General features: G+C 43.6%; 1 protein-coding gene across 2 annotated transcripts; it reads right to left on the bottom strand.

Moving 5' to 3' along the window:
• emsy (EMSY transcriptional repressor, BRCA2 interacting) lies at positions 1-26635 on the bottom strand. 2 transcript variants are annotated; one of them, XM_070434347.1, is made up of 21 exons: positions 26268-26635; positions 25239-25333; positions 21895-22003; positions 21657-21756; positions 21437-21511; positions 18805-18980; positions 18056-18205; positions 17611-17870; positions 17144-17387; positions 16700-16924; positions 16435-16581; positions 14082-14255; positions 10394-10530; positions 9850-10026; positions 8394-8571; positions 7883-8056; positions 6860-7018; positions 4410-4567; positions 1933-2481; positions 857-1279; positions 1-677 (listed from the first exon to the last, which is right to left on the bottom strand). In XM_070434347.1, exons 2-21 carry the CDS (start codon positions 25242-25244, stop codon positions 480-482), a joined length of 3819 nt encoding a protein of 1272 aa, XP_070290448.1. In that variant the 5' UTR covers positions 25245-25333; positions 26268-26635; the 3' UTR covers positions 1-479. The 2 variants fall into 2 exon arrangements, with proteins under 2 accessions (XP_070290448.1, XP_023823738.1); XM_023967970.2 differs by lacking the exon at positions 25239-25333.

The following is a 26635-nucleotide window of genomic DNA, read 5'->3' as shown; positions in this document are numbered from 1 at the left end:
CAAGGTTGAAAGTGTATTTATTTGTTTGTATTTATTTTTTTCTTCCAACAATTGTTCTTACCAACTGTTTCAACTTCAAAGTGCTAATTCCTCAAGGGTTATTACAATCCCTTTATGGTCAGCCGTTATTGTCTGTGACAAATCTTGAATCACTGCACTGTATGTGCCCACTTTAAACAAACTGAAGTAATCTGAAGGCCATCAGACTTATTTATTACAAGTCAGAAACTCAAACTGTACTATCATGTATTAAAATTTACATTGTCGAAGGAGACCAAATCAAAAATGGTGTTCAACAATTGATCTAATCAAATACCGTTATGCAAATACCGCATTTATCCGCTTGCCGTGACGTCATTAGGGTTCTAACTAAGTTGGGAGGTAACCACAAGTCACTGTGATGACCGTAATCACCCTCATCTCTGCATCATCCCTGTCACACATCGTGTGTGACGTGACGGAGTTGACATGTGTAGTGGTCACTGGGACTGGTCGGCGCAGCCCTCCATGGGGCTGACAGTCGTGGCCTCGTCATTGCTGCTGTCCACCTCTTGCTCCATGACGCTCTCCTCGTCCAGCCGCTGGCTGGTGTAGTTGCTGATCTCGAGGAAGCCGCTGGGCTCCACCACCACGTTGGACTGGCTAGAGTCTGGCATGATAGAGTACCGAGGGATCACCTGGGGAGCGAAGTAACGGATGTTATTTAGCTTTTATTGTCTATAGATGTTAAAAGCTTAGATGACTGTTGTCCTATAATAAGCAATATTTAAGAGATGTTAATCATATGGCTCAGAAAATCTAATTACTAAGGCTTTGCTATGCTATAACATAAATCTTTGAAATCACAGAAATGTACCTCAATGACGTCCAGGTCTTCTTTGCCCTTGGCCACTAGGCCCTGGATGCGGCTAAACTGGCTATGCTGGGGCTTGGAGTGGGATGAGTGGTGCAGGGAGGCCCCCGAGCTGCTGATGACCGGGCCTGAGCCCCCCAACACACCTAAATCTCCCCCAACACCCTTCCCGTAGGGGCTGCAGTCGCTGGACGAGTCCACCACCATTGGCTCGGCGCTAGGGTCGATCTCCGCTTCCATCATGGAGATCTTGAGGATGTCCGATACGGAGGGCTTCTCGCCGCCGGACGGGCCCGAGCTGCTGGGCTCGGCGGGGACCAGCTTCGCTGTGGCCTCGCCACTGCTGGACACGGGCGGGGACTGGTGGCTGCTGCTACCGCCGAAGGTGATCTTGGTGATGCTGGCGCCCTGGGTGATGATTGGCGGCTGTGTCGGGGGAGAGAGGGGAAAAATGAATTTGGTTGGAACTATAGAAATTAATAGAACAGACATTGCCATTCAAGTCAATGTTCTGTAATATGTAGACCAGCAGCCATATTGAATGTACCCATGAGTGTTAGTCAAATTGCCATGGTCTGAAAGGGCTTCCCCTTCCATTTCTATGGTTGGAACTAGTGTAGGGCATGGGGAAACTCTACAAACCCAGGGGCCCCTTTTTGAATGAAAAACAATGGTCATTTATTTTCAGGTTGTGATTACAGGGAGGGCTGTGAAGGTTGTCAGGCTCCCTGCGCTACTTTACAAATAACACTGATCTGATTGGAAGGGAATTTGTGGCATGGTGCCCAGAGCTTTGTCTTATCTCGTTGATCTTAAAAAGGCCCATCAAGGGACAAGTGCTGTGAATCAGAACAAGATTTACATGTATGGAATGTGTACTCTGTGTAAATGCTTTTAAATGTGTAAGTCAAAATCCATCTAGAGGGCAAATAAAGTTTAAATTAAGTTCTATTCTAAAGCATTATGGCACAATGCATCTGACAGTTGATGATTCAACTGTGTCAACCTGATTTGTCCCAGACTAATAAATAAAATAGTTACTGGGCCCTGGAGGTCCATCAGAGAGGGATGGTGCTCACCAGGCTTGTGGAAGGGGTCTTGTCTGCACCCACCGGGTGGTGGGCCTGCAGGGGTGGCGGCTGGGACAGCTGTGTGTGGATGGGCCTGTGGTGGGAGGTGGGCGCCTGCTGCAGCTTGGGGAGCTGGGGGGTGAGGGAGGGTGGCTTTGTAGGGGTGCCCAGGCCCACCAGCTGGGGGGATCCCGAGGCAGAGGAGGGCCTCTCCTTCAGGCTCTGCCCTGGAGCCTGGGGCTTGGGCTGGTACTGCTCTTGGAGCTGTGGTGGCTTCTTCACCAAGGTGGAGGAAGGCTGGCTCATCTGGGGCTTGCTGTGTAGCTGTGGGGGTTGGGTGGAGTTGGGCATGTGTCTGCCCTGCTCCGACTGGGGCTCAGAGTGTGACTGGCTTTGGGGTTGGGGGAGTGTGTGGTGCTGAGGGGCAGGGGCTGCCGCGAGTTGGATGGAACGGTAGAACAGGCCCGTCTGGGGGTCCAGGGTATCCCCTTCTAGTTCGCCCTCCTCCATCACCATCTCCTCCGCCTGCTTACTGTGGATAAGCTGGCCCTCCGACGCCTGGAATGACATTATACTATCATTGACAATAGTGGTATATATGGAAATACAGGTAACTGCTAAAAATAAAGGAAACACCAACAAAGTATCTTAATAGAGTATTGGGCGACCATGATCCAGAACAGCTTCTACGCACCTTGGCATAGATTCTACAAGTGTCTGGAACTCTACGCAACACCATTCTTCCACGAGAAATTCCATAATTTCATGTTTTGTTGATGGTGGTGGAAAACGCTGTCTCAGGCGCCACTCCAGAATCTCCCATAAGTGTTCAATTGGGTTGAGATCTGGTGACAGACGGCCATGGCATACGGTTTATAACGTTTTCATGCTCATCAAACCATTCAGTGACCACTCGTGCCCTGTGGATGGGGGTATTGTCATCCTATGGAGACATAGCCATGGTAGCCAAAATAATGGCCTGCCCAGCATTTTTATACATGGCCCTAAGCATGATGGGATGTTAATTGCTTAATTAACTCACACTATACCTGTGTGGAAGCACCTGCTTTCAACACTATTTGTATCCCTCATGTTTCCATTATTTTGGCAGTTACCTATATATTGGTGCATATTGATACAGTTGAAGTTGGAAGTTTACATACACTTAGGTTAGAGTCATTAAAACTCATTTTTCAACCACTCCACAAATTTCTTGTTAACAAACTATAGTTTTGGCAAGTCGGTTAGGATATCTACTTTGTGCAGTAACTTTTCCAACAATTGTTTACAGACAGATTATTTCACTTACAGTTCACTGTATCAATTCCAGTGGGTCCAGAAGTTTACATACACTAAGTTGACTGTGCCTTTAAACAGCTTGGAACATTCCAGAAAACGATGCCATGGCTTTAGAAGCTTCTGATAGGCTAATTGACCTCATTTGAGTCAATTGGAGGCGTACCTGTGGATGTATTTCAAAGCCTACCTTCAAACTCAGTTTCTCCTTGCTTGACATCATGGGAAAATCAAAAGAAATCAGCCAAGACCTCGGAAAAGAAATTGTAGACCTACACAACTCTGGTCCATCCTTGGGCGCAATTTCCAAATGCCTGAAGGGATGACGTTCATCTATACAAACAATAGTACGCAAGTATAAACACCATGGGACCACGCAGCCATCATACCGCTCAGGAAGGAGACGCGTTCTGTCTCCTAGAGATGAACATACTTTGGTGCGAAAAGTGCAAATCAATCCCAGAACAACAGCAAAGGACCTTGTGAAGAATGCTGGAGGAAACGGGTACAAAAGTATCTATATCCACAGTAAAATGAGTCCTATATCGACATAACTTGAAAGGCCGCTCAGCAAGGAAGAAGCCACTGCTCCAAAACCGCCATAAAAAAGCCAGACTACGGTTTGCAACTGCACATGGGGACAAAGATCGTATTTTGGGGGGAAATGTCCTCTGGTCTGATGAAACAAAAATAGAACTGTTTGGCCATAATGACCATCGTTATGTTTGGAGGGAAAAAGGGGGAGGCTTGCAAGCTGAAGAACACCATCCCAACCGTGAAGCACCGGGGTGGCAGCATCATGTTGTGGGGGTGCTTTGCTGCAGGAGGAACTGGTGTGCCTCACAAAATAGATGCCATCATGAGGAGAGAAAATGATGTGGATATATTGAAGCAACATCTCAAGACATCAGTCAGGAAGTTAAAGGGAAGTTTTACATGGATTAAATGTCAGGAAATGTGAAAAACTGAGTTTAAATGTATTTGGCTAAGGTGTATGTAAACTTCCGACTTCAACTGTATACTGGTACACTTACCTAATGAACAGTGAGATCCTATGCCAGTGAGATAGTGCATGTTATACTGCATTACCTATACTATATGATTTGATAAAACATTGGAAAAGAAGAATACAAAGACGAACATGTATTTGTGATTTTTAAGTTCATATACTAGGTAGGCTTTTGTCTCACCAGTTGGACAATGCGTGTGACGGTGACCGCAGAGGAAGTTGGGATGGACTTGACCACCATGGGGGTGTGACCTGTGCTCTGTGAGGACGCCGCCAGTTGCTGGCTAGCGGACATGACCATGTCGCCTCCAGAGGATGGTCCGGCCCGGCTGGCTTTAACTGCACAACGAGAGATCATTATAAGTTAGGTTCCCATCCAATTGGGAACAGATTTTGCATGTGAATGTTCTAAAATCCACTTAAAAACAATATGCGCATTTTCCCACCAGAGGGGTGATTCCATTCCATAAATTGACTTGTTGCAGATAAGAGGCACGTGCACTCCAGCCAACAGATACAGTACAGTGTCCACAGATAGCACTGTTGGCTAGAGCGCACGTATAGCCTACATGATGAGATCATTATGGACAAAAGAGCGAGATTATTTTTATTTGTCAAACGGCAGCCAAGCATCAATCATGTCACCAGAATAAGACCCTCAATATGTATTGGAAAGGAGATTCAAGAATCACCTTGCACTTTCACCACCCTCTGAAGTTCATCATAACTTATTTAATCTGTAGCCTAATAAACTGCATGCTTTCCCGACGAGTCGTCGTGGGAGGACCACACAACATGTTATCAGGTGACTCCTAGTTTAATTCAATATAAGGGTTATTATATCAATATTTGTGGATAAAAATAAAAAAAGTTTCCACCATTTATCGCATAATTAATTTTCCTGACACAAAAATATCCCACCTTGTCTATTGTATTTTGTTTTGCCTGTCATTAAAATGTTTTATCTGACATACTTTACTAAACCTTGTTTTTAACATGGAATTGCTCTCAATTACTCGGAACGGCATTATTTCGAGACATACTTAGCTGTACTCACTAAAGAATAGAACAGCCTGCTGTTTTTTCACTTTGCTTATTTCTGCGTGGTTAAGGGCTACGATTGTGTGTAAACCCCTGAATACATGAGTAGGAAAGTATATAATTTTCCATCCAAGGTGTAATATCATTAAGGGGTGACGAACTATGATATACAGTACCAGTCAAAAGTTTGGACACACCTACCCATTAAACGTTTTTTCTTTATTTTTAATATTTTCTACATTGTAAAATAATAGTGAAGGCATCAAAACTATGAAATAACACATATGGAATCAAGTAGTAACCAAAAAAAGTGTTCTTCGAAGTAGCCACCCTTTGCCTTGATGAGAGCTTTGCATTCTCTCAACCAGCTTTACCTGAAATGCTTTTCCAACAGTCTTGAAGGAGTTCCCACATATGCTGAGCACTTGTTGGCTGCTTTTCCTTCACTCTGCGGTCCAACTCATCCCAAATCATCTCAATTGGGTTGAGGTCGGGGGATTGTGGAGGCCAGGTCATCTGATGCAGCACTCCATCACTCTCCTTCTTTGTCAAATAGCCCTTACAAAGCCTGGAGGTGGGTTGGGTCCTGTTGAAAAACAAATGATAGTCCCACTAAGCCCAAACCGGATTGGATGGCGTGTTGCTGCAGAATGCTGTGGCCAAAGGACAGATTTCCACTGGTCTAATGTCCATTGCTCATGTTTCTTGGCCCAAGCAAGTATCTTCTTCTTATTGGTGTCCTTTAGTAGTGGTTTCTTTGCAGCAATTCGACCATGAAGGCCTGATTCACGCAGTCTCCTCTGAACAGTTGATGTTGAGGTGTGTCTGTTACTTGAACTCTGAAGCAATTTCTGAGGCTGGTAACTCTATTGAACGTATCCTCTGCAGCAGAGGTAACTCTGGGTCTTCCTTTCCTGTGGCGGTCCTCATGAGAGTCAGTTTCATCATAGCGCTTGATGGTTTTTGCGACTGCACTTAAAGAAGCTTTCAAAGTTCTTCATGTCTTAAAGTAATGATGGACTGTCATGTCTCTTTGCTTATTTGAGCTGTTCTTGCCATAATAAGGACTTGGTCTTTAGGGCTATCTTCTATATACCAGCCCTAGCTTATCAACTCAAAACGCATTGAGGAGGTAAGAAATTCCACAAATGTACTTTTAACAAGGCACACCTGTTAACTGAAATGCATTCCAGGTGACTACCTCATGAAGCTGGTTGAAAGAATGCCAAGGTGTGTCCAAACTTTTGACTGGTACTGTACATCAATGTATTTCACAATGAAACAGTATGAAAAGAAAGTGAACATCATCACTTTGGGGATCTTTTTAGGTGTCCTCCTAAAGTGATGACAATACAGTGTAATATGACAATTGATCAAATCTGAGAAACTAAAAAGTAAGACAGATTATAGTGTCTTGGCTGTGTGTAATGCCCAAGGAGAAATGTTTCAGTGAGCTCGCTTCCCAAATGGCACACTATCCCTTATATAGTGCACTACCTTCGAACAGGGCTGGACCTCAGTGAAAAGTAGTGCATTATATAGAGAATATGGTGCCATTTGGGAGGCAACATCAGTGGTCAGTTCATGTACCAGCAGTGATGTATTCAGTGGACGGTTCAGTCTCTACAGTGGATGTCCCAGGGGAGACTGGATCCTGCTGCTTCTTGTCCTGGGCCATCTGAAAGGGCACAGCCATCTGGCTCAGGTCTATGGTGTGCTGCCTGGGCTTCGCCTCACTCTTGTCCTTCACTGTAAAGGCAACAGAGACTGTCACCATCAGTCAACTAATAAACAACTACTCCATTTATATTTGGAAAGACGCGGGACAACAAAGTACCATCACTTACATGAGAATTAGAGTTCAGAGCAGTCTGACCCCAACGACGAACACTTTTACATCTGATTCTCCCAGAATCAGGTCCCAGAGAGTCCAGTCACTTGACCTGCTATCAGGCTGTGTTTGAGTGCGCCACAGGCCCATTAATCGCACCGGTAAGAAATTGTGTGTCGGCCATGTGTGGAAAAACTGAGGTGTCGGAAGCTGGGGCTTTCTTCTCAAGTCGTTTGTATTAAAATTCATGTTGTTTTAGGGGCTGCAGTGTCAGGATATTCGCACAGCACCTAACACACCTAATTCAACTAGTCGTGGTGTACAAATTAAATATCTATATTATTTGAATCAGGTCTGGTACAAAACCCTGCCAAGATTAGCCAACCCTACCACTATAGCAAGGACTAGATAGGTGCAATATGGCGATGGCTCCATCTAGTTTCTATCTGCAAACACTAAAAGGGGGATGTTTTTGTATATCAGGCATCAGTCGCACTCAACACAGTCACGCTCAATATCAAGCAACAAACAGCATTTTACAAGAAGTCAGTGAACGGTCCACAGCAGTAAAGATTACAAAGGGGAAGTGGTTTGGAAAACCCCCCAGAGTTCTTCCACTGACTCTTGGGATAGAATCCCAGCCATAATAACAGGCACTATTAACAGGTGACTAGCCCTGTTGCCAGGAAGATTACTCAGTTTCTGAATTTAAATGGAATTGCCCCAACCCTGGTAAGTGGTATGGTAGTTGTCATGGTGACGGTGGTCAGTCTGTTAGTCACCTGTGGTTTGCTGCAGCTCCAGCAGGGCCTTAATGGTTGAGGTGGCCGACTGGGTCACGTTCCCCGTAGACACGTCCTGGTAGATGATGGTGGGGCCGGACTCCACCGACACTTCATGCTGCTCAGCCCACTCCTGCCCTCTGGAGGAGATGATGTGCACTACGGGCTGGGAGTCTGACCGGTGACAACCAAAACAAGTCATATGGAATTGTGCGGATTCCCTTTAGATTCCAGTCGATGTGGGAATTAAATTGGACATGGCATTCAAGTAAAAGGGAATTGAAATAATTATATTACGCGAGTGGAGCTTTTTACCATTTGAAAGTGAAGGGAATTGAACTTAGCTGGACACTTGTGAGAATAGATACACTTTCATACTACAGATGAGGTATTCAATAGCTGTGCGAGACTACAATACACTGTTTTAACTTGAGTGTCTCTTTTGTTCTCGTAGTTAGGCTGCAGGCTATATCATGTACTTCTTGCTGTTATGTGGAGTGCCACGACATACCGTGACAGCCTTCGGCGGGCTGGAAGCTGCCCTCGGCGATGCCACCTGACTCATCCTTCAGCGCCCCCTCCTGTCCGTCAGCCACCCTGGACGCCTGCTGCAGTGTTTCGCTCACCAGCTGCCTGGTCTGCTCGCTCAACACTGCAGTCTGGGAGATGGGCTTGGGCTTGATCAGCACCTGGACAGGAATCAATGTTTAAAAAACTTTATATTCGATATTACACACCTAGAAGAGCTCAGTGAATGGCACCAGAGAAATAGTTTTTGTTGCTCCATAAAGTACAGCACAGCTGAGACCAATGTCAAGTGTCCTGGTGTTCCTTTTTAACATCATACATTTAATTAATGTGCCTATTTAAAGCGGTATGCAATCCTAAAGTTACACTGACCTGATGCATTGGTAATTCAGGACAGAAGTTAAAATATACAGTGCATTCAGAAAGTATTCAGAAACCTTCCTTTATTCCACATTTTGTTATGATACAGCCTTATTCTAAAAATGTATTATTAATATATATATATATATATATATATATATATATATATATATATATATATATATATATATATACACACACACACACACACACATACATACAATAACCCATAAAGACAAAGCGAAAGTTATTTTTTAAATATATTTTTTTAAATTGTAATTTTACCTCCCTTTTCCTCCCCAATTTTGTGATATCCAATTGGTAGTTACGATCTTGTCTCATCGCTGCAACTCCCCAACGGGCTCGAGAGAGGTGAAGGTCGAGTCATGCATCCTCCGAAATATGGCCCGCCAAGCCGTGCTACTTCTTAACACCTGCTCCCTTAACCCGGAAACCAGTCGCACTAATGTGTCGTAGGAAACACCGTTCAACTGACAACTGCGCCACTCCGGAGGCCACGAAAACAGGTTTTTAGAGATTTTAGCCAATGTGTTAAAAATAAAAACACCTTTAGGTACATAAGTATTCAGACCCTTAGCTATGAGACTCGAAATTGAGCTCAGGTGCATCTTGTATCCATTGCTCATGCTTGAGATGTTTCTACAACTTGATTAGAGTCCACCTGTGGTAAATTAAATACATACATTTGAAAAAAATTCTAAAAACCTGTTTTTGCTTTTTCATTATGTGCTATTGCGTGTAGATTGACGAGGAATTATCATTTTTTTAAATCCATTTTAAGTTAAGGCTGTTACGTAACAAAATGTGGAAAAAGTCAAGGGGTCTGAATACTTTTCGAAAGAACTGTATCCAAGACAAAGAGCTTTAAGTACAAAATGATCTCGTTCACACTACTCGTTGAGTGGCTGAGACGCTCCGGGGTGAAGTTTCCCCAGGGTACAGACAGCTCTAGGATCAGCTTCCCCAACCCTAACCATTAGTGGGGTAAAGGCTAAACTGACCCAAGAGCCAGCGTCTAGGGGCAACTTCACCCTACATAGACAGCGACTGTTACTGACCTGGGTCTTGCCCTGCTGGCCGTACACTATTTTGGTGGGGATGATCTTGGTGGTGGTGTTGGGCTGCACCCCAGAGCCCATGCCTTTCGGCTGGGTCACGATCATCTTGGTGATGGGTCTGGAGGCTGTGATGATGGCTGGCTTGGACCCCGGCACACCCTGCAGGGTCTTTTCGCCCTATGGCACAGAGGCATTCATATTTTGGTTCTGTAACCAATGGCACCCTATTCCCTTTTTATTGCACTACTTTTGACCAGAGCTTAAGATGAATGTACTAATTGTAAGTCGCTATGAATTAAGAGCGTCTGCTAAATGACAACTGAAAACAAGCATGTAAATGCATAATATGGAGCTGAAAGCAATAGACTGATCAGACAGAAAGGCTAAACTAGAACTACCAAAAAAATTTAAAATAGGTTTAGGGGTCAATACATTTGAACACTTCTGAAATATAATTACTTAGAATCTAGATAAATAAAATCTAACATAAAAAATGTCTTAATTAAAATGGTTTCATTTATAATAACAATCATGTTGAACTGACCCCTGCATTCAACAGTGTGGTGACCACATTCTTGCCAGGCAGGCCCTGGATGGTCGTTGCTTTGCCAGTGGTCTTTTGCACCACAATAACATTGGGCTTGGACGTCATAGGAATGGTGGTTATCTTAGTTGTTGTACCTGCAATGGAGGGGGAAAGAACATCTAAAGGTTTGCCAAAACACAACATTTTAAGTCACTATAATTGGACAACTAGATGTTCAGTCAAAATTGGTAACACTTAGCGTTGCAAAAGTTTACAGAATAATTGTTTTGGTAATTTTGCTAATCTATGTAAACTTTAATAAATGTATACTGGAGTAACTACATAGCCAAAAGTATGTGGACACCCCTTCAAATGAGTGGATTATGCTATTTCAGCCACACACAGCCACGCAATCGCCATAGACCAACAGTGGCAGTAAAATGGCCCGTACTGAATTAGCTCAGTGACTTTCAACGTGGCACTGTCATAGGATGCCACCTTTCCAACAAATAATTTGTCAAATTTATGCCCTGCTAGAGCTGCCCCGGTCAACTGTAAGTGCTGTTACTGTGAAGTGGAAACGTCTAGGAGCAACAACGGCTCAGCCGTGAAGTGGTAGGCCACACAAGCTCACAGAACGGGACCACTGAGTGCTGAAGAGCGTAGTGCCTAAAAATAGTCTGTTCTCGGTTGCAACACTCACTACCAAGTTCCAAACTGCCTCTGGAAGCAACATCAGCACAATAACTTCTTGTCAGGAGCTTCACAAAATGGTTTTCCATGGCCGAGCAATGCCAAGCATCGGCCAGGGTGGTGTAAAGTTTGCCTCCATTGGACTCTGGATCAGTGGAAAGGCGTTCTCTGGAGTGATGAATCACACTTCACCATCTGGCAGTCCGACGAACTAATCTGGGTTTGAGGTATGCCAGGAGAACGCTACCTGCGCGAATGCAAGGATGAATAATGGTCTGGGGCTGTTTTTCATGCTACGGGCTAGACCTGTTAGTTCCAGTGAAGGGAAATCTTAACACTACAGCATACAATGACATTCTAGACGATTCTGTGCTTCCAACTTTGTAGCAACAGTTTGGAGAAGGCCCTTTCCTGTTTCAGCATGACAATTTAGATTGGTGTGGAAGCACTTTATTGGCCTGCACAGAGCCCTGACCTCAACCCCTCTGGGATGAATTGGAACGCAGACTGCGAGCCAGGCCGGAAAACCCGACCTCAGTAATGCTCGTGGCTGAATGGAAGCAAGTCCCTGCAGTCATGTTCCAACATCTAGTGGAACGTCTTCCCAAAAGAGTAGAGGCTGTTATAGCAGCAAAGGGGGGGGACCAACTCCATTTAATGCCTATGATTTTGGAATGAGATGTTCGACAAGAACGTGTCCACATACTTATGGCCATGTAGAGTGTGATGTATATATATAAGTACCAGTCAAAAGTTTGGACACACCTATTCATTCAAGGGTTTATTTTTATTTTTAGACATCAAAACTATGAAATAACACATATGGAATCATGTCATAACCCCCCATAAAAAGTGTTAAACAAATAGTGACATGGTAGGGGTGGTATACAGAAGATGGGGCTATTTGGTAAAAGACCAAGTCCATATTATGGCAAGAAAAGCTCAAATATGCAAAGAAAAGGACAGTCCATCATTACTTTAATTTAAGTCATGAAGCTGAGTCAATACAGAATATTTCAAGAACTTTGAAAGTTTCTTCGAGTGCAGTCGCAAAAAACATCAAGCGCTATGGTGAAACTGGCTCTCATGAGGACTGCCACAGGAAAGGAAGACCCAGAGTTACCTCTGCTGCAGAGGATAAGTTCATTAGAGTTATCAGTCTCAGAAATTGCAGCCCAAATAAATGCTTCACAGAGTTCAAGTAACAGACACATCTCAGCATCAACTGTTCAGAGGAGACTTCGTGAGTCAGGCCTTCATGGTTGAATTGCTGCAAAGAAACCACTACTAAAGAACACCAATAAGAAGAAGATACTTGCTTGGGCCAAGAAACATGAGCAATGGACATTAGACCGGTGGAAATCTGTCCTTTTGTCTGAGGAGTCCAAATTAGATTTTTGGTTCCAACCGCAGTGCCTTTGTGAAATGCAGAGTAGGTGAACGGATGATCTCTGCATGTGTGGTTCCCACTGTGAAGCATGGAGGTGGTGGTGTGGGGATGTTTTGCTGATGACACTGTCTTTGATTTATTTAGAATTCAAGTCACACTTAACCAACATAGCTACACCATCCCATCTGGTTTGCGCTTAGTGGGACTATCATTTGTTTTTCAACAGGACAATGACTGAAAACACACCTCCAGGCTGTGTAAGGGCTATTTGACCAAGAAGGAGAGTGATGGAGTGCTGCATCAGATGATCTGGCCTCCACAATCACCCGATCTTAACCCAATTGAGATGGTTTGGGATGAGTTGGACCGCAGAGTGAAGGAAAAGCAGCCAACAAGTGCTCAGCATACGTGTGAACTCCTTCAAGTCTGTTGGAAAAGCATTCCTTATGAAGCTGGTTGAGAGAATGTCAAGAGTGTGCTAAGCTGTCATCAAGGCAAAGGGTGGCTATTTTGATTTGTTTAACACTTTTTTGGTTACAACATGATTCCATGTGTTATTTCATAGTTTTGATGTCATTCTACAATGTAGAAAATAGTCAAAATAAAGAAAAACCCTGGAATTAATAGGTGTCTAAACTATTGACTGGTAGTGTACTTAATTATCAAAAGTAAATGTAATTTCTATAATATACTTATTAAGTATGAAAAGTAAAAGTACAAATTATTTCACATTCTTATATTAAGCAAACCAGACGGCACTATTTTTATAAAAATAAATAAATGAATAGCCAGGGGCACAGTCCAACACTCAGGCATCATTTATAAATGAAGCATTTGTGTTTATTTAGTCCGCCACATGAGAGGCATTAGGGATGACCAGGATGTTCTCTTGAGAAGTGCGTGAATTGGACCATTTTCCTGTCCTGCTAATCATTCAAAATATAATTAGTACTTTTGGGTGTCAGGGGAAATGTATGGAGTAAAAAGTACATTATTTTCTTTCGGAATGTAGTTTAGTAAAAGTAAAAAAATATAAATAGTTAAGTACAGATACCCCCAAAAAACACTTTAGTACTTTAAAGTATTTTAAAGTAATACTTTACACCATTGTATATATTCATATACATTTTTATATCCGTGTCCATGTCGTCTATGAGTTTCTAGTAGATAGACAATATGATTTAGGAGAAAATAGCCAAATTAATACAAATAAAAAAACAACATTGAATCAAGAATGAAATCATCTGCAATTTACTCTGCAACGCTTCCAACTATTGACTTATTTCACAACTTCCACTAGTTCAGCCCCAAAGTATTTACAACAAAGATACATTGACAGTGTAAAATAACAACAAATTTAATCCAGATAGAAACCTCCATATTAAACAGCAACGGTATTCACTAAGTCGATAGCTTATACTGAGGATGTTTGACAGCTTTGTGATTCTATTTTTCATATGAAAAAAACATTTTATTATTAGCAACATATATTTTACATGTTATGTAAATTATTAAAAATCCTTTAAAGTATCCAAAATTCCAGTAGTTAACTGGTAAAATGTAAACATCACTGGTAAATACCCCCCCGAAACCCTAGTAACACTACAGAACTGTCAAACTCACCAGACACAATGTTGCTGCTGATGATCTTGCCGCCCAGTGTGGCTAGAGACTTGGGGACCACCGTGATGATGCTGCCGCTGGTGGTCTTGACGTAGGTGGCACCACTGGTTGACGTCGCCATCCTCGCGCCAATGGAGGGGCTCACAGTGGGCCTTGAGTATGTGGCCTGGGTGCCTGCACAAAATCAATGTTTTTTAAAGAAAATAAATTGACCAGGCTTTGCTAAGTATTTCTTCATATCAATATCTAGTTTCAAGTTTTAATGTCACATGCACAAGTACAGTGAAATACCTTTCTTGCAAACTCAAAACCCACTCAAATGCAAAAAATCTACTAGAAAAAAAAGCAAATGAGAAATACAAAGTAAAATAGAATAAAGGATTAAAACACAGATTATCCAAACCAGTGCAGACATCTACTGTCCTTGTGTATTATTTACATGTTTGGATGACAGTTGTTAATCGGACGCTTTTTAAAATTTTATTTGTAATAATGACAATTACAACAATACTGAATGAACACTTATTTTAACTTAATATAATACATTATATTATAAAATCAATTTAGCCTCAAATAAATAATGAAACATGTTCAATTTGTTTAAATAATGCAAAAACAAAGTGTTGGAGAAGAAAGTAAAAGTGCAATATGTGCCATGTAAAAAAGCTAACGTTTAAGTTCCTTGCTCAGTACATGAGAACATATGAAAGCTGGTGGTTCCTTTTAACATGAGTCTTCAATATTGCCAGGTAAGAAGTTTTAGGTTGTAGTTATTATAGGAATTATAGGACTATTTCTCTCTATACGATTTGTATTTCATATACCTTTGACTATTGGATGTTCTTATAGGCACTTTAGTATTGCCAGTGTAACAGTATAGCTTCCGTCCCTCTCCTCGCGCCTACCTGGGCTCGAACCAGGAACACATTGACAACAGCCACCCTCGAAGCAGCGTTACCCATGTAGAGCAAGGGGAACAACTACTCCAAGTCTCAGAGTGAGTGACGTTTGAAACGCTATTAGCGCGCACCCTGCTAACTAGCTAGCCATTTCACATCGGTTACACCAGCCTAATCTCGGGAGTTGATAGGCTTGAAGTCATACACAGCGCAATAGCTGCTGGCAAACGCACAAAAGTGCTGTTTGAATGAATGCTTACGAGCCTGCTGCTGCCTACCATCGCTCAGTCAGACTGCTCTATCAAATCATAGACTTAATTATAACATAACACACAGAAATACGATTCTTAGGTCATTAAAATGGTAGAATCCGGAAACTATCATTTTGAAAACAAAACGTTTATTCTTTCAGTGAAATACGGAAACGTTACGTAATTTATCTAACAGATGGCATCCCTAAGTCTAAATATTGCTGTTACATTGTACATAATTATGTACAATTCTGGCAAATTAATTACGGCCTTTGTTAGGAATAAATGGACTTCAGAGTTCGCAATGAGCCAGGCGGCCCAAACTGTTACATATACCCTGACTGCTTGCACGGAACGCAAGAGAAGTGACACAATTTCCCTAATTATAAGAAATTCATGTTAGCAGGCAACATGAACTAAATATGCATGTTTAAAAATATATACTTCTGTATTGATTTTAAAGAAAGGCATTGATGTTTATAGTTAGGTACATTGGTGCAACGACAATGCTTTTTTCACAAATGCGCTTGTTAAATCATCACCCGTTTGTCGAAGTAGGCTGTGATTCGATGAGAAATTAACAGGCACCGCATCGATTATATACAACGCAGGACACGCTAGATAAACTAGTAATATCATCAACCACATGTAGTTAACTAGTGATTATGTTAAGATTGATTGTTTTTTATAAGATAAGTGGAGTGCAATGTAAGGCAGGTGGTTAGAGCGTTGGACTAGTAACCAGAAGATTGCAAAAATGAATCCCCGAGCTGACAAGGTAAAAATCTGTCGTTCTGCCCCTGAACAAGGCAGTTAACCCACCGTTCCTAGGCCGTCATTGAAATTAATAATGTGTTCTTAACTGACTTGCCTAGTTAAATAAAGGTCTAAAAAATAAATAAATAAAAACATTTTTTAAATAATCGGCAAATCGGTGTCCAGAAATACCGATTACAGATTGTTATGAAAACTTGAAAATCGGCCCTAATTAATCGGCCATTCCGATTAATCGGTCGACCTCTAGTTAATACCTCCTCCCAAAGCAACTGTTTTGATTATGCAGAGGTTGTTGATTTTGTTCTTCACAAGTCCTCACTGTCAGCCCTAGCTTTGGAAACACAGTTTACCTAGTAAAACATCAGTGTGTATACACTAGTGTAACACTTGTGTTACAGTCGAAAAGCAGTATGTGAGAAGGCACACCTGTGGGCTGGGACACCAACTTGGTGGTCATGATGGCCCCGTTGCTACTGACAACCATGATGGGGGAGGAACTGCTGCTGGACATGCCTACAGAGGGCTTGGGCAGGATCTTACTGGGCTGTATCTGCTGGGTGATGATTTTCACACCTACAGGTACAATTAGACAAATTATTAGTTAAATACATGATTAACACTTTCTGTACACTTGCACACTCAGGGTAGAGTACTAACACCAGTAGATTTGGGTATCACGCCCTGTACTCACCTGACTCCTGCTTAATCTGGATGGTGGGTTTGGAGCCGGGGAGAGTGGTGGAGGACTGAGCCTGGCCCATGGCGCCGGCCCCCATGGGGGAGCCCTGCTGCAGCTGCTTGGGTGACTGCTGGTGCTGCTTGGGGAACTGGGCCAGAATCTGGGTTGGAGAGCCCACCATGGTCTTAGGAGAGGGGAGCCTGGCGGAGGCCACTTTCATGCCCGTCGACGAGCCACCTGGCACAGGGTGAGGACAAGCAATAGTGGTCAGTTTCAAAGACCAATCAGATACACACAATTCAGTACAATTCCAGTTTCAATAAAATGTTGTATACATGAAAGGTCTTAGTAGCTAGAACAAGACAATCTTTGTCTAAATTGGGCGAAGGCCGGTAATAAATCCTGAGTAAACAAACTATTTGAAAACACTGCAGGAAGTGGGACATTCAAACCTACCCTGCGCTATTGTCGACATGACCACAGATGGGCTGGAAGAAACCATGGTGGTCACAGCGACCGTGTTTGGGGCCGAGGAGGGACTGGAGCTGGCCGGGATGAACACTGTCTGCTTCTGGTTGGCCGAGGTCAGCATGGAGGTGGACACCAACTTGGACATGGCCGCCGCGTAGTTGTGTGAGTGAGACTTGGACAGGATGTTGGGAACGAAGTTGGAGCTTGGAGAGGTCGTCACAATGATTACCTGACAAAACATACATTATACAGTAAATTACACAGCCACTTACAATCAAGTTCATATACACAATCACTTACAATCGAGTTTGCAAACAGTATGCAATCACTTACGACCATTCAAACATATCCAACCATTCCTATATTATCTGGCTCACACCTCACTATATTGACTCTTTGCCTATAGAACAAGAGGATTTATACTGAACAATGGTCAGTTCTGTCCTGCTCACCTTCTGCGTGGTGGTGTTAGTGGTCTGGGTGGTGGGCTTGGTGAAGGTGATCTTGACGGGGGACATGTGCGGTGGCAGGGAGTTAGCGATGCTCTGCATGATGTTGCTCATCTTGGGGCTGCCGCTCACCGGCACAGTGATGGTCTTGGACATGGGCGGGGCCACCTTGGCCACTTCCTTCAGCACCACAGGGGAGGAGCTTGAGGAGTTAGTCCGCCTCCGCTTACGCGGCTTCTCGTCCTCATCCGAGCAGCTCACGCCTGGTGGAGAGAGAAACATACAGACGGAGACAAAGAATGCAGCGATACATTGATAGACTTCAGGTTCTGTTAAGTGAGTGTCACACCGGAGACTCCTTAACCAATGCTAAATTCTTAAATAACACTTATTTTTATTTCCAAAGTAAAATAATAAACAAACATGGAATCTCTGTTCTGACACTCACTTTTCACATAGACGGTGCTCCCGCTGGGCAGCACCACCATGTTTGAGGCAGGGCTGGCCGGACGGGGGGATTTCACCGTGGCTGCTGCACTGCCGCTGGGTGCCGTGGCACTGGTGGACGTGGTGCTTGTGTAGGAGTAGCAAACAACCACTGCAAACAAATAACAACCATGCTTCATATAAAAATACACTATAAGGAGACATAAGTGATTCATAATTTAATGTCTTCCTCCCTCTCCAGTTGATGTTGCAGGTAGAAAGTTACACCTAACTACTGACAGGGCCAGATGACGTAAAATAGGGTCTAAGCTACAACATATGCTCATATTTTTAAATGTCTGAGTTTACACATTTTTAGATAATTGACGTAAGGTAAAAATGTAAATTAAAAAAATTCTAGAAATTATAAAATACTTTGACAACCCTGTTTGTAAGCTTTTAAATTATATCAAATCTCAATAGTATATATTTTCCAGTGATGAAGACATGTATGTCTCATGGTATGGTGGGGGCATGTAAAATAGGTCAAGTTTGAGCACTTTTATCTCTTGAATAATTTGGCATTCAGGTTCAAAAAGTCCATTTAAATGGGCAAACACATATGGAAGGTTCAGTTCAAATCAAAAGAGGTGCTGTCAAAAAGTGATTGAATTCAAATGGATTAACCCTCAGGCTAAGATTAGGAGCAAGGTAATGTGATCCTAGATCTGTGGTTGAGAGCAATTCCCACCTTGAGCTGTCTGATCTTACCTTCTTTATTTCCTGTTTCGGCAGGCAGCAGAAGCGAAGCGTTCTGATTGGCTGTGGCGCTGGCCACTGCGTTGGCCGTCACAGTGAAGGCGGTCTGGGGGACCAGTCTGGGCATCAGCGGGACCAGCCGACGCCCCTCGATGGACCACTCTGAGGAGCTGTTGGGACCTGACATGCTTGACAAGACAGATACAATTGTCATCAAATCAAAGTTTATTTGTCACGTGCACCGAATACAACAGGTGTGGACCTTACAGTGAAATGCTTACTTACAGGCTCTAACCAATAGTGCAAAAAAGGTATTAGGTGAACAATAGGTAGGTAAAGAAATAAAACAACAGTAAAAAGACAGGCTATATACAGTAGCGATGCTATAAAAGTAGCGAGGCTATATACAGACACCAGTTAGTCAGGCTGATTGAGGTAGTATGTACATGTAGATATGGTTAAAGTGACTTTGCATATATGATAAACAGAGAGTAGCAGTAGCGTAAAAGAGGGGTTGGCGGGTGGTGGGTGGTACACAATGCAGATAGCCCGGTTAGCCAATGTGCGGGAACACAGGTTTGTCGGCCCAATTGAGGTAGTATGTACATGAATGTATAGTTAAAGTGACTATGCATACATGATAAACAGAGAGTAGCAGCAGCGTAAAAAAAGGGGTTGGGGGGGGGCACACAATGCAAATAGTCCGGGTAGCCATTTGACTACCTGTTCAGGAGTCTTATGGCTTGGGGGTAAAAACTGTTGAGAAACCTTTTTGTCCTAGACTTGGTACTCCGGTACCACTTGCCATGCGGTAGTAGAGAGAACAGTCTATGACTGGGGTGGCTGGGGTCTGACAATTTTTAGGACTTTCCTCTGACATCACCTGGTGTAGAGGTCCTGGATGGCAGGCAGCTTAGCCTTAGTGATGTACTGGGCCATACACACTACCCTCTGTAGTGCCTTGCGGTCAGAGGCCGAGCAATTGCCGTACCAGGCAGTGATGCAACCAGTCAGGATGCTCTCGATGTTGCAGCTGTAGAACCTTTTGAAGATCTCAGGACCCATGCCAAATCTTTTTAGTTTCCTGAGGGGGAATAGGCTTTGTCGTGCCCTCTTCACGACTGGCTTGGCGTGTTTGGTCCATTCTAGTTTGTTGGTGATGTGGACACCAAGGAACTTGAAGCTCTCAACCTGCTCCACTACAGCCCCGTCGATGAGAATGGGGGCGTGCTCGGTCCTCCTTTTCCTGTAGTCCACAATCATCTCCTTAGTCTTGGTTACGTTGAGGCATAGGTTGTTATTCTGGCACCACCCGGCCAGGTCTCTGACCTCCTCCCTATAGGCTGTCTCGTCGCTGATCAGGCATACCACTGTTGTGTCATCTGCAAACTTAATGATGGTGTTGGAGACGTGCCTGGCCATGCAGTCGTGGGTGAACAGGGAGTACAGGAGGGGACTGAGCAAGCACCCCTGGGGGGCCCCTGTGTTGAGGATCAACGTGGCAGATGTGTTGCTACCTACCCTCACCACCTAGGGGCGGCCCGTCAGAAAGTCCAGGATCCAGTTGCAGAGGGAGGTGTTTAGTCCCAGGATCCTTATCTTAGTGATGAGCTTTAAGGGTACTATGGTGTTGAACGCTGAGCTGTAGTCAATGAATAGCATTCTCACAAAAGTGTTCCTTTTGTTCAGGTGGGAAAGGGCAGTGTGGAGTGTAATAGAGATTGCATCATCTGTGGATCTGTTTGGGCGGTATGCAAATTGGAGTGGGTTTAGGGTTTCTGGGATAATGGTGTTGATGTGAGCCATTACCAACCTTTCAAAGCACTTCATGGCTACGGACTTGAGTGCTACGGGTCTGTAGTCATTTAGGCAGGTTGCATTCGTGTTCTTGGGCACAGGGACTATGGTGGTCTGCTTGAAACATGTTGGTATTACAGACTCAATCAGGGACATGTTGAAAATGTCAGTGAAGACACCTGCCAGTTGGCCAGCACACGTCCTGAGCACACGTCCTGGTAATCCGTCTGGCCCCGCAGCCTTGTGTATGTTGACCTGTTTAAAGGTCTTACGTCGGCTATGGAGAGCGTGATCACACAGTCGTTTGGAACAGCTGATGCTCTCATGCATGCCTCTGTGTTGCTTGCCTCGAAGCGAGCATAGAAGTGATTTAGCTCGTCTGGTAGGCTCGTGACACTGGGCAGCTCGCGGCTGTGCTTCCCTTTGTAGTCTGTAATAGTTTGCAAGCGATGCCACATAAGACGAGCGTCGGAGCCGTGTAGTATGATTCAATCTTAGCCCTGTATTGACGCTTTGCTTGTTTGATGGTTCGTCAAAGGGCATAGCAGGATTTCTTGTAAGCTTACGGGTTAGAGTCCCGCACTTTGAAAGCGGCAGCTCTACCCTTTAGCTCAGTGCGAATGTTGCCTGTAATCCATGGCTTCTGGTTGGGGTATGTACGTACAGTCACTGTGGGGACGACGTCCTCGATGCACTTATTGATAAAGCCAGTGACTGATGTGGTGTACTCCTCATGGTAAATATATGATAAATTGAGGGGCTGAAGTGTGTAGTAATATGTAGTAGTAGGTCATAATGTGCATGTAGTTTTAGTATTGATCACCTTAAAGAGGGTAACTTGACTTACTGATAGGCAATGGTGGTAAGGCGCTCATCATTGACTGCCCTACGGACCTCTGCACGATGACGCTCTGTTGAAATGCTGTGGGAGACAACCATACAGTATTAGCAAAGAAAGTATGAGCAATTAAGTCACAAGCCAAGTTTGTTTTTATTAAGAAAAGGGCCCCATATTTCATAGGTTCCTCTAGCTATGAGAAAAATATACAGTGACTTTGCTGGTTTACCTGAGGACTTTAGTGAGTTCTCCAAGGAGATCCTTCTTATCCTTGGTGAGGTCGCCTTGGGCTCGCAAAGCACTGATAACACCGGCATACGCCTCCAGCTCTGTTGAAACAATATGGTTTATCATTAAAAACAACTTTCACTCTGAAATAGCAGTAACATTTGGGGTTCTTTGAAAGTGACAAATCACTTCATGCATTAGGCAAGCCAGAGAGGCCGGATAAATTCAAAGGCACTTACCAAGTTTACGGAGGATTCTCTTACACTCATCCCTGCCCAAGTCAAGGAGGGTGGGCCACACCACAGGCATGGTGCCGGCCAGCTGCGGTTTCTCCTGCTGAATCATCAACTACATTGAGAGTGAGCAGAAGAGGAGCGGACATGTCAAATATATAATCTTCTAGATTATCCATGCACTACAAATATTCATATTTCAAATAAAGTACGTTTCTCCAACTCTTAGTGTTAGGGTACCTTTCATGTACAAAGTAATGGTGGAAGAAGGTCTAGCACTATGTACTGATAAGTCATAATATATCAGAACTGGATAATGCAATATGGATGTCAGTAATAGAAGTTCCATATCTGAATATGGATATTATTAAACCATAAACAAGCATTGCCAGCAGCTTCCAAAACAGGATTGATACAAGTTAGTTACCTAACCTAAGCCACTGGTCTATTGTTAATAGTAAGCTTTTTCCCTGAGTTGGTACCAATTATGTGTATAAACCCTGGATTACGGATGTTATGTAATGGCCAATGAGAGACTTTGAAGCCACCTGTCGGCCATATTGGTACTCCATCCATAGAAATGAATGGAATTCTACAGTGTTTCAATCAAATGTTTCAAGGACAGAATTACATGCATTTAAGTATTTATTTGTTGTAGTGGGGACAGTAACAGTATTCTCAACAACAACAAAAAGTGCTTTAAGTAGTATGTTTTTATAAATTCTTATGTTCAGTTAACATATAATTTTGAAATATGCATTAAGGTGTCTATAATGGAATATACTTGTCAAAACAAATGTAGAATAAAAGCATTTCTATAGCTTCCAAAATCTTTATTTTTTATTATTATTATCATTCAAATCAAAGACTGTCACGTGCGCAAGAATACAACACCTTAACTTGAAATGCTTACTTAAAGGCTCTAACCAATAGTGCAAAAAAGGTATTAGGTGAACAATAGGTAAGTAAAGAAATACAAACAACAGTAAAAAGACAGTGAAAAAGAACAGTAGCGAGGCTATAAAAGTAGCGAGGCTATATACAGACACCGGTTAGTCGGGCTGATTGAGGTAGTATGTACATATGGTTAAAGTGACTATGCATATATGATAAACAGAGAGTAGCAGCAGCGTAAAAGAGGGGTTGGGGGGGGCACACATTGCAAATAGTCCAGGTAGCCATTTGATTACCTGTTCAGGAGTCTTACGGCTTGGAGATAAAAACTGTTGAGAAGCCTTTTTGTCCTAGACTTGGCACTCCGGTACCGCATGCCATGCGGTAGTAGAGAGAACAGTCTATGACTGGGGTGGCTGGGGTCTGACAATTTTTAGGACTTTCCTCTGACACCGCCTGGTGTAGAGGTCCTGGATGGCAGGCAGCTTAGCCTTAGTGATGTACTGGGCCGTACGCACTACCCTCTGGTAGTGCCTTGCGGTCGGAGGCCGAGCAATTGCCGTACCAGGCAGTGATGCAACCAGTCAGGATGCTCTCGATGTTGCAGCTGTAGAACCTTTTGAGGATCTCAGGACCATTGCAAAATCTTTTTAGTTTCCTGAGGGGGAATAGGCTTTGTCGTGCCCTCTTCACAACTGTCTTGGTGTGTTTGGTCCATTCTAGTTTGTTGGTGATGTGGACACCAAGGAACTTGAAGCTCTCAACCTGCTCCACTACAGCCCCGTCAATGAGAATGGGGGAGTGCTCGGTCCTCCTTTTCCTGTAGTCCACAATCATCTCCTTAGTCTTGGTTACGTTGAGGGATAGGTTGTTATTCTGGCACCACCCGGCCAGGTCTCTGACCTCCTCCCTATAGGCTGTCTCGTCGTTGTCGGTGATCAGGCATACCACTGCTGTGCCATCTGCAAACTTAATGATGGTGTTGGAGTCGTGCCTGGCCATGTAGTCGTGGGTGAACAGGGAGTACAGGAGGGGACTGAGCAAGCACCCCTGGGGGGACCCTTTGTTGAGGATCAGCGTGGCAGATGTGTTGCTACCTACCCTCACCACCTGGGGGCGGCCCGTCAGAAAGTCCAGGATCCAGTTGCAGAGGGAGGTGTTTAGTCCCAGGATCCTTAGCTTAGTGATGAGCTTTGAGGGTACTATGGTGTTGAACGCTGAGCTGTAGTCAATGAATAGCAAATCAAATCAAATAGCATTTTTCCTAGCCACCGTGCTTCTACACCTGCATTACTAGCTGTTTGGGGTTTTAGGCTGGGTGTCTGTACAGCACTTCGAGATATTAGCTGATGTACGAAGGGCTATATAAAAATAAAATTGATTGATTGATAAAATTGATTTCCACATAGGTGTTCCTTTTATCCAGGTGGGAAAGGGCAGTGTGGAGTGTAATAGAGATTGCATCATCTGTGGATCTGTTTGGGCGGTATGCAAATTGGAGTGGGTCTAGGGTTTCTGGGATAATGGTGTTGATGTGAGCCATTACCAGCCTTTCAAAGCCCTTCATGGCTACGGTCGTGAGTGCTACTGGTCGGTAGTCATTTAGGCAGGTTGCCTTCGTGTTCTTGGGCTCAGGGACTATGGTGGTCTGCTTGAAACATGTTGGTATTACAGACTCAATCAGGGACATGTTGAAAATGTCAGTGAAGACACCTACCAGTTGGTCAGCACATGCCCGGAGCACACGTCCTGGTAATCCGTCTGGCTCCGTGGCCTTGTGAATGTTGACCTGTTTAAAGGTCTTACTCACGTCGGCTACGGAGAGAGTGATCACACAGTCGTCCGGAACAGCTGATGTTCTCATGCATGCCTCTGTGTTACTTGCCTCGCACATAAGACGAGCGTCAGAGCCGGTGTAGTATGACTCAATCTTAGCCCTGTATTGACGCTTTGCCTGTTTGATGGTTCGTTGCAGGGCATTGCAGGATTTCTTGTAAGCTTCCGGGTTAGAGTCCCGCACCTTGAAAGCGGCAGCTCTACCCTTTAGCTCAGTGAGAATGTTGCCTGTAATCCATGGCTTCTGGTTGGGGTATGTACGTACAGTCACTGTGGGGACGACGTCCTCGATGCACTTATTGATAGAGCCAGTGACTGATGTGGTGTACTCCTCAATGCCATGAGAAGAATCCCGGAACATGTTCCAGTCTGTGATAGCAAAACAGTCCTGTAGTTTAGCATCTGCTTCATCTGACCACTTTTTTATAGACCGAGTCACTGGTGCTTCCTGCTTTCATTTTGCTTGTAAGCAGGAATCAGGAGGATAGAGTTGTGGTCGGATTTACCAAATGGAGGGCGAGGGAGAGCTTTGTACGTGTGTGTGTGGAGTACAGGTGATCTAGAATTTTTTCCCATCTGGTTGTACATTTAACAATTAGGTAGAACTGATTTAAGTTTACCTGCATTAAAGTCTCCGGCCACTAGGAGCGCCGCCTCTGGGTGAGTGGTTTCCTGTTTGCTTATTTCCTTATACAGCTGAGTGCGGTCTTAGTGTCTGTGGTGGTAAATAAACAATATATTCTACTTCAGGCGAGCAAAATCTAGAAACTTCCTTAGATTTCGTGCACCAGCTGTTGTTTACAAATATGCAGACTGCCCCCCCTCGTCTTACTGTTCTGTCATGCCGGTGCAGCGTATATACATGTCGTCATTCAGCCAAGATTCCGTGAAACATAGGATATTACAGTTTTTGATGTCCCGTTTGTAGGATATTCATGATCGTACCTCGTCTAATTATTATTATGTTTTTCCCCAACAGAGGAGCACCAAATGGGACACACTTTTAATTAGTGATTTTCGTAGCAGGTTAGTAGAGCACTAACCCTTTTCCTATTTTTTACGCTAACCCTAACCCTTTTCCTAACCTCAGTCTCCAAGCCTGCTGCATAAATTATCCTAACCTGGAATGGAAGTGGCGTGAAAAGAGATTATCGTACCAGAATGGCTGCGCGGTAGCTTCAAAACACCGCCCCCTGTCAGTCATCTAGGGTTAATACATATCATTGGTTGGTACCTGTTGACATCCTTTCAGTAAGAGGCTTAAATACTCCTTCAATTCTACCGTCCTAATATCATTGACATAGGAAGAAAACGCATTCAGTTGCGTGGCTAAACAGTGACACTAGATAGCTAGAAGCAGCCTACGGGTGCCAAATGACTTACTCTGGTTTGCAAAACCAGCGTTAGCCTGCACAACAACATTAGCGAGGTAACGCGTTAACTACTAAATTGCGAGTGCATGACACTCAAAATACGACATTACAGGAAATAAATATATATTTGTATAATATATAACACTAAGATAAACTGTTTGCATAGTTCTAGCTACTATCAAGCATTTCAAGTTGTGCAAGCATCCCCCTGGGAGTAAGCTAACGAGGTTTGATAGCTAGCTATTCGGCTAGCTGGTAGCTTTCCTTCCAACTTACCATGCAGTGTTGCAACGTCGTTATGACAGTACTGATTGAAAGGATCAATACATTATTACATATTAATCCAACAAAAGTTGCACACACCAAAATATGAAAAATATGTTTTTCTTTAATGAGGATCCACCTCAGTTCCAAAGACCTTCAATTCCGCCATGATTGAACAACGCCAAAACACTTGGGCCTGAAATAATGTTGTCCAAAAATAAACCTGGATTGGATTGACATGAATTTGAAAAGTTAAGATCTAATATTGATCATTTTGGGATCTATAACCCCCTTATTTTTTCACATATGGACTAATAATGAAAAACGGTAAAAAAATAAACCCATACAGGTATACCCAGAGACATAAATCCAAATAGGCA

This window comes from Salvelinus sp. IW2-2015, linkage group LG23 (genome assembly GCF_002910315.2).
Source record: "Salvelinus sp. IW2-2015 linkage group LG23, ASM291031v2, whole genome shotgun sequence".
Classification (NCBI taxonomy): domain Eukaryota; kingdom Metazoa; phylum Chordata; class Actinopteri; order Salmoniformes; family Salmonidae; genus Salvelinus; species Salvelinus sp. IW2-2015.
The sequence above is the reverse complement of the archived record's forward strand: the minus strand, read 5'-3'. Positions and strand labels throughout refer to the sequence as shown.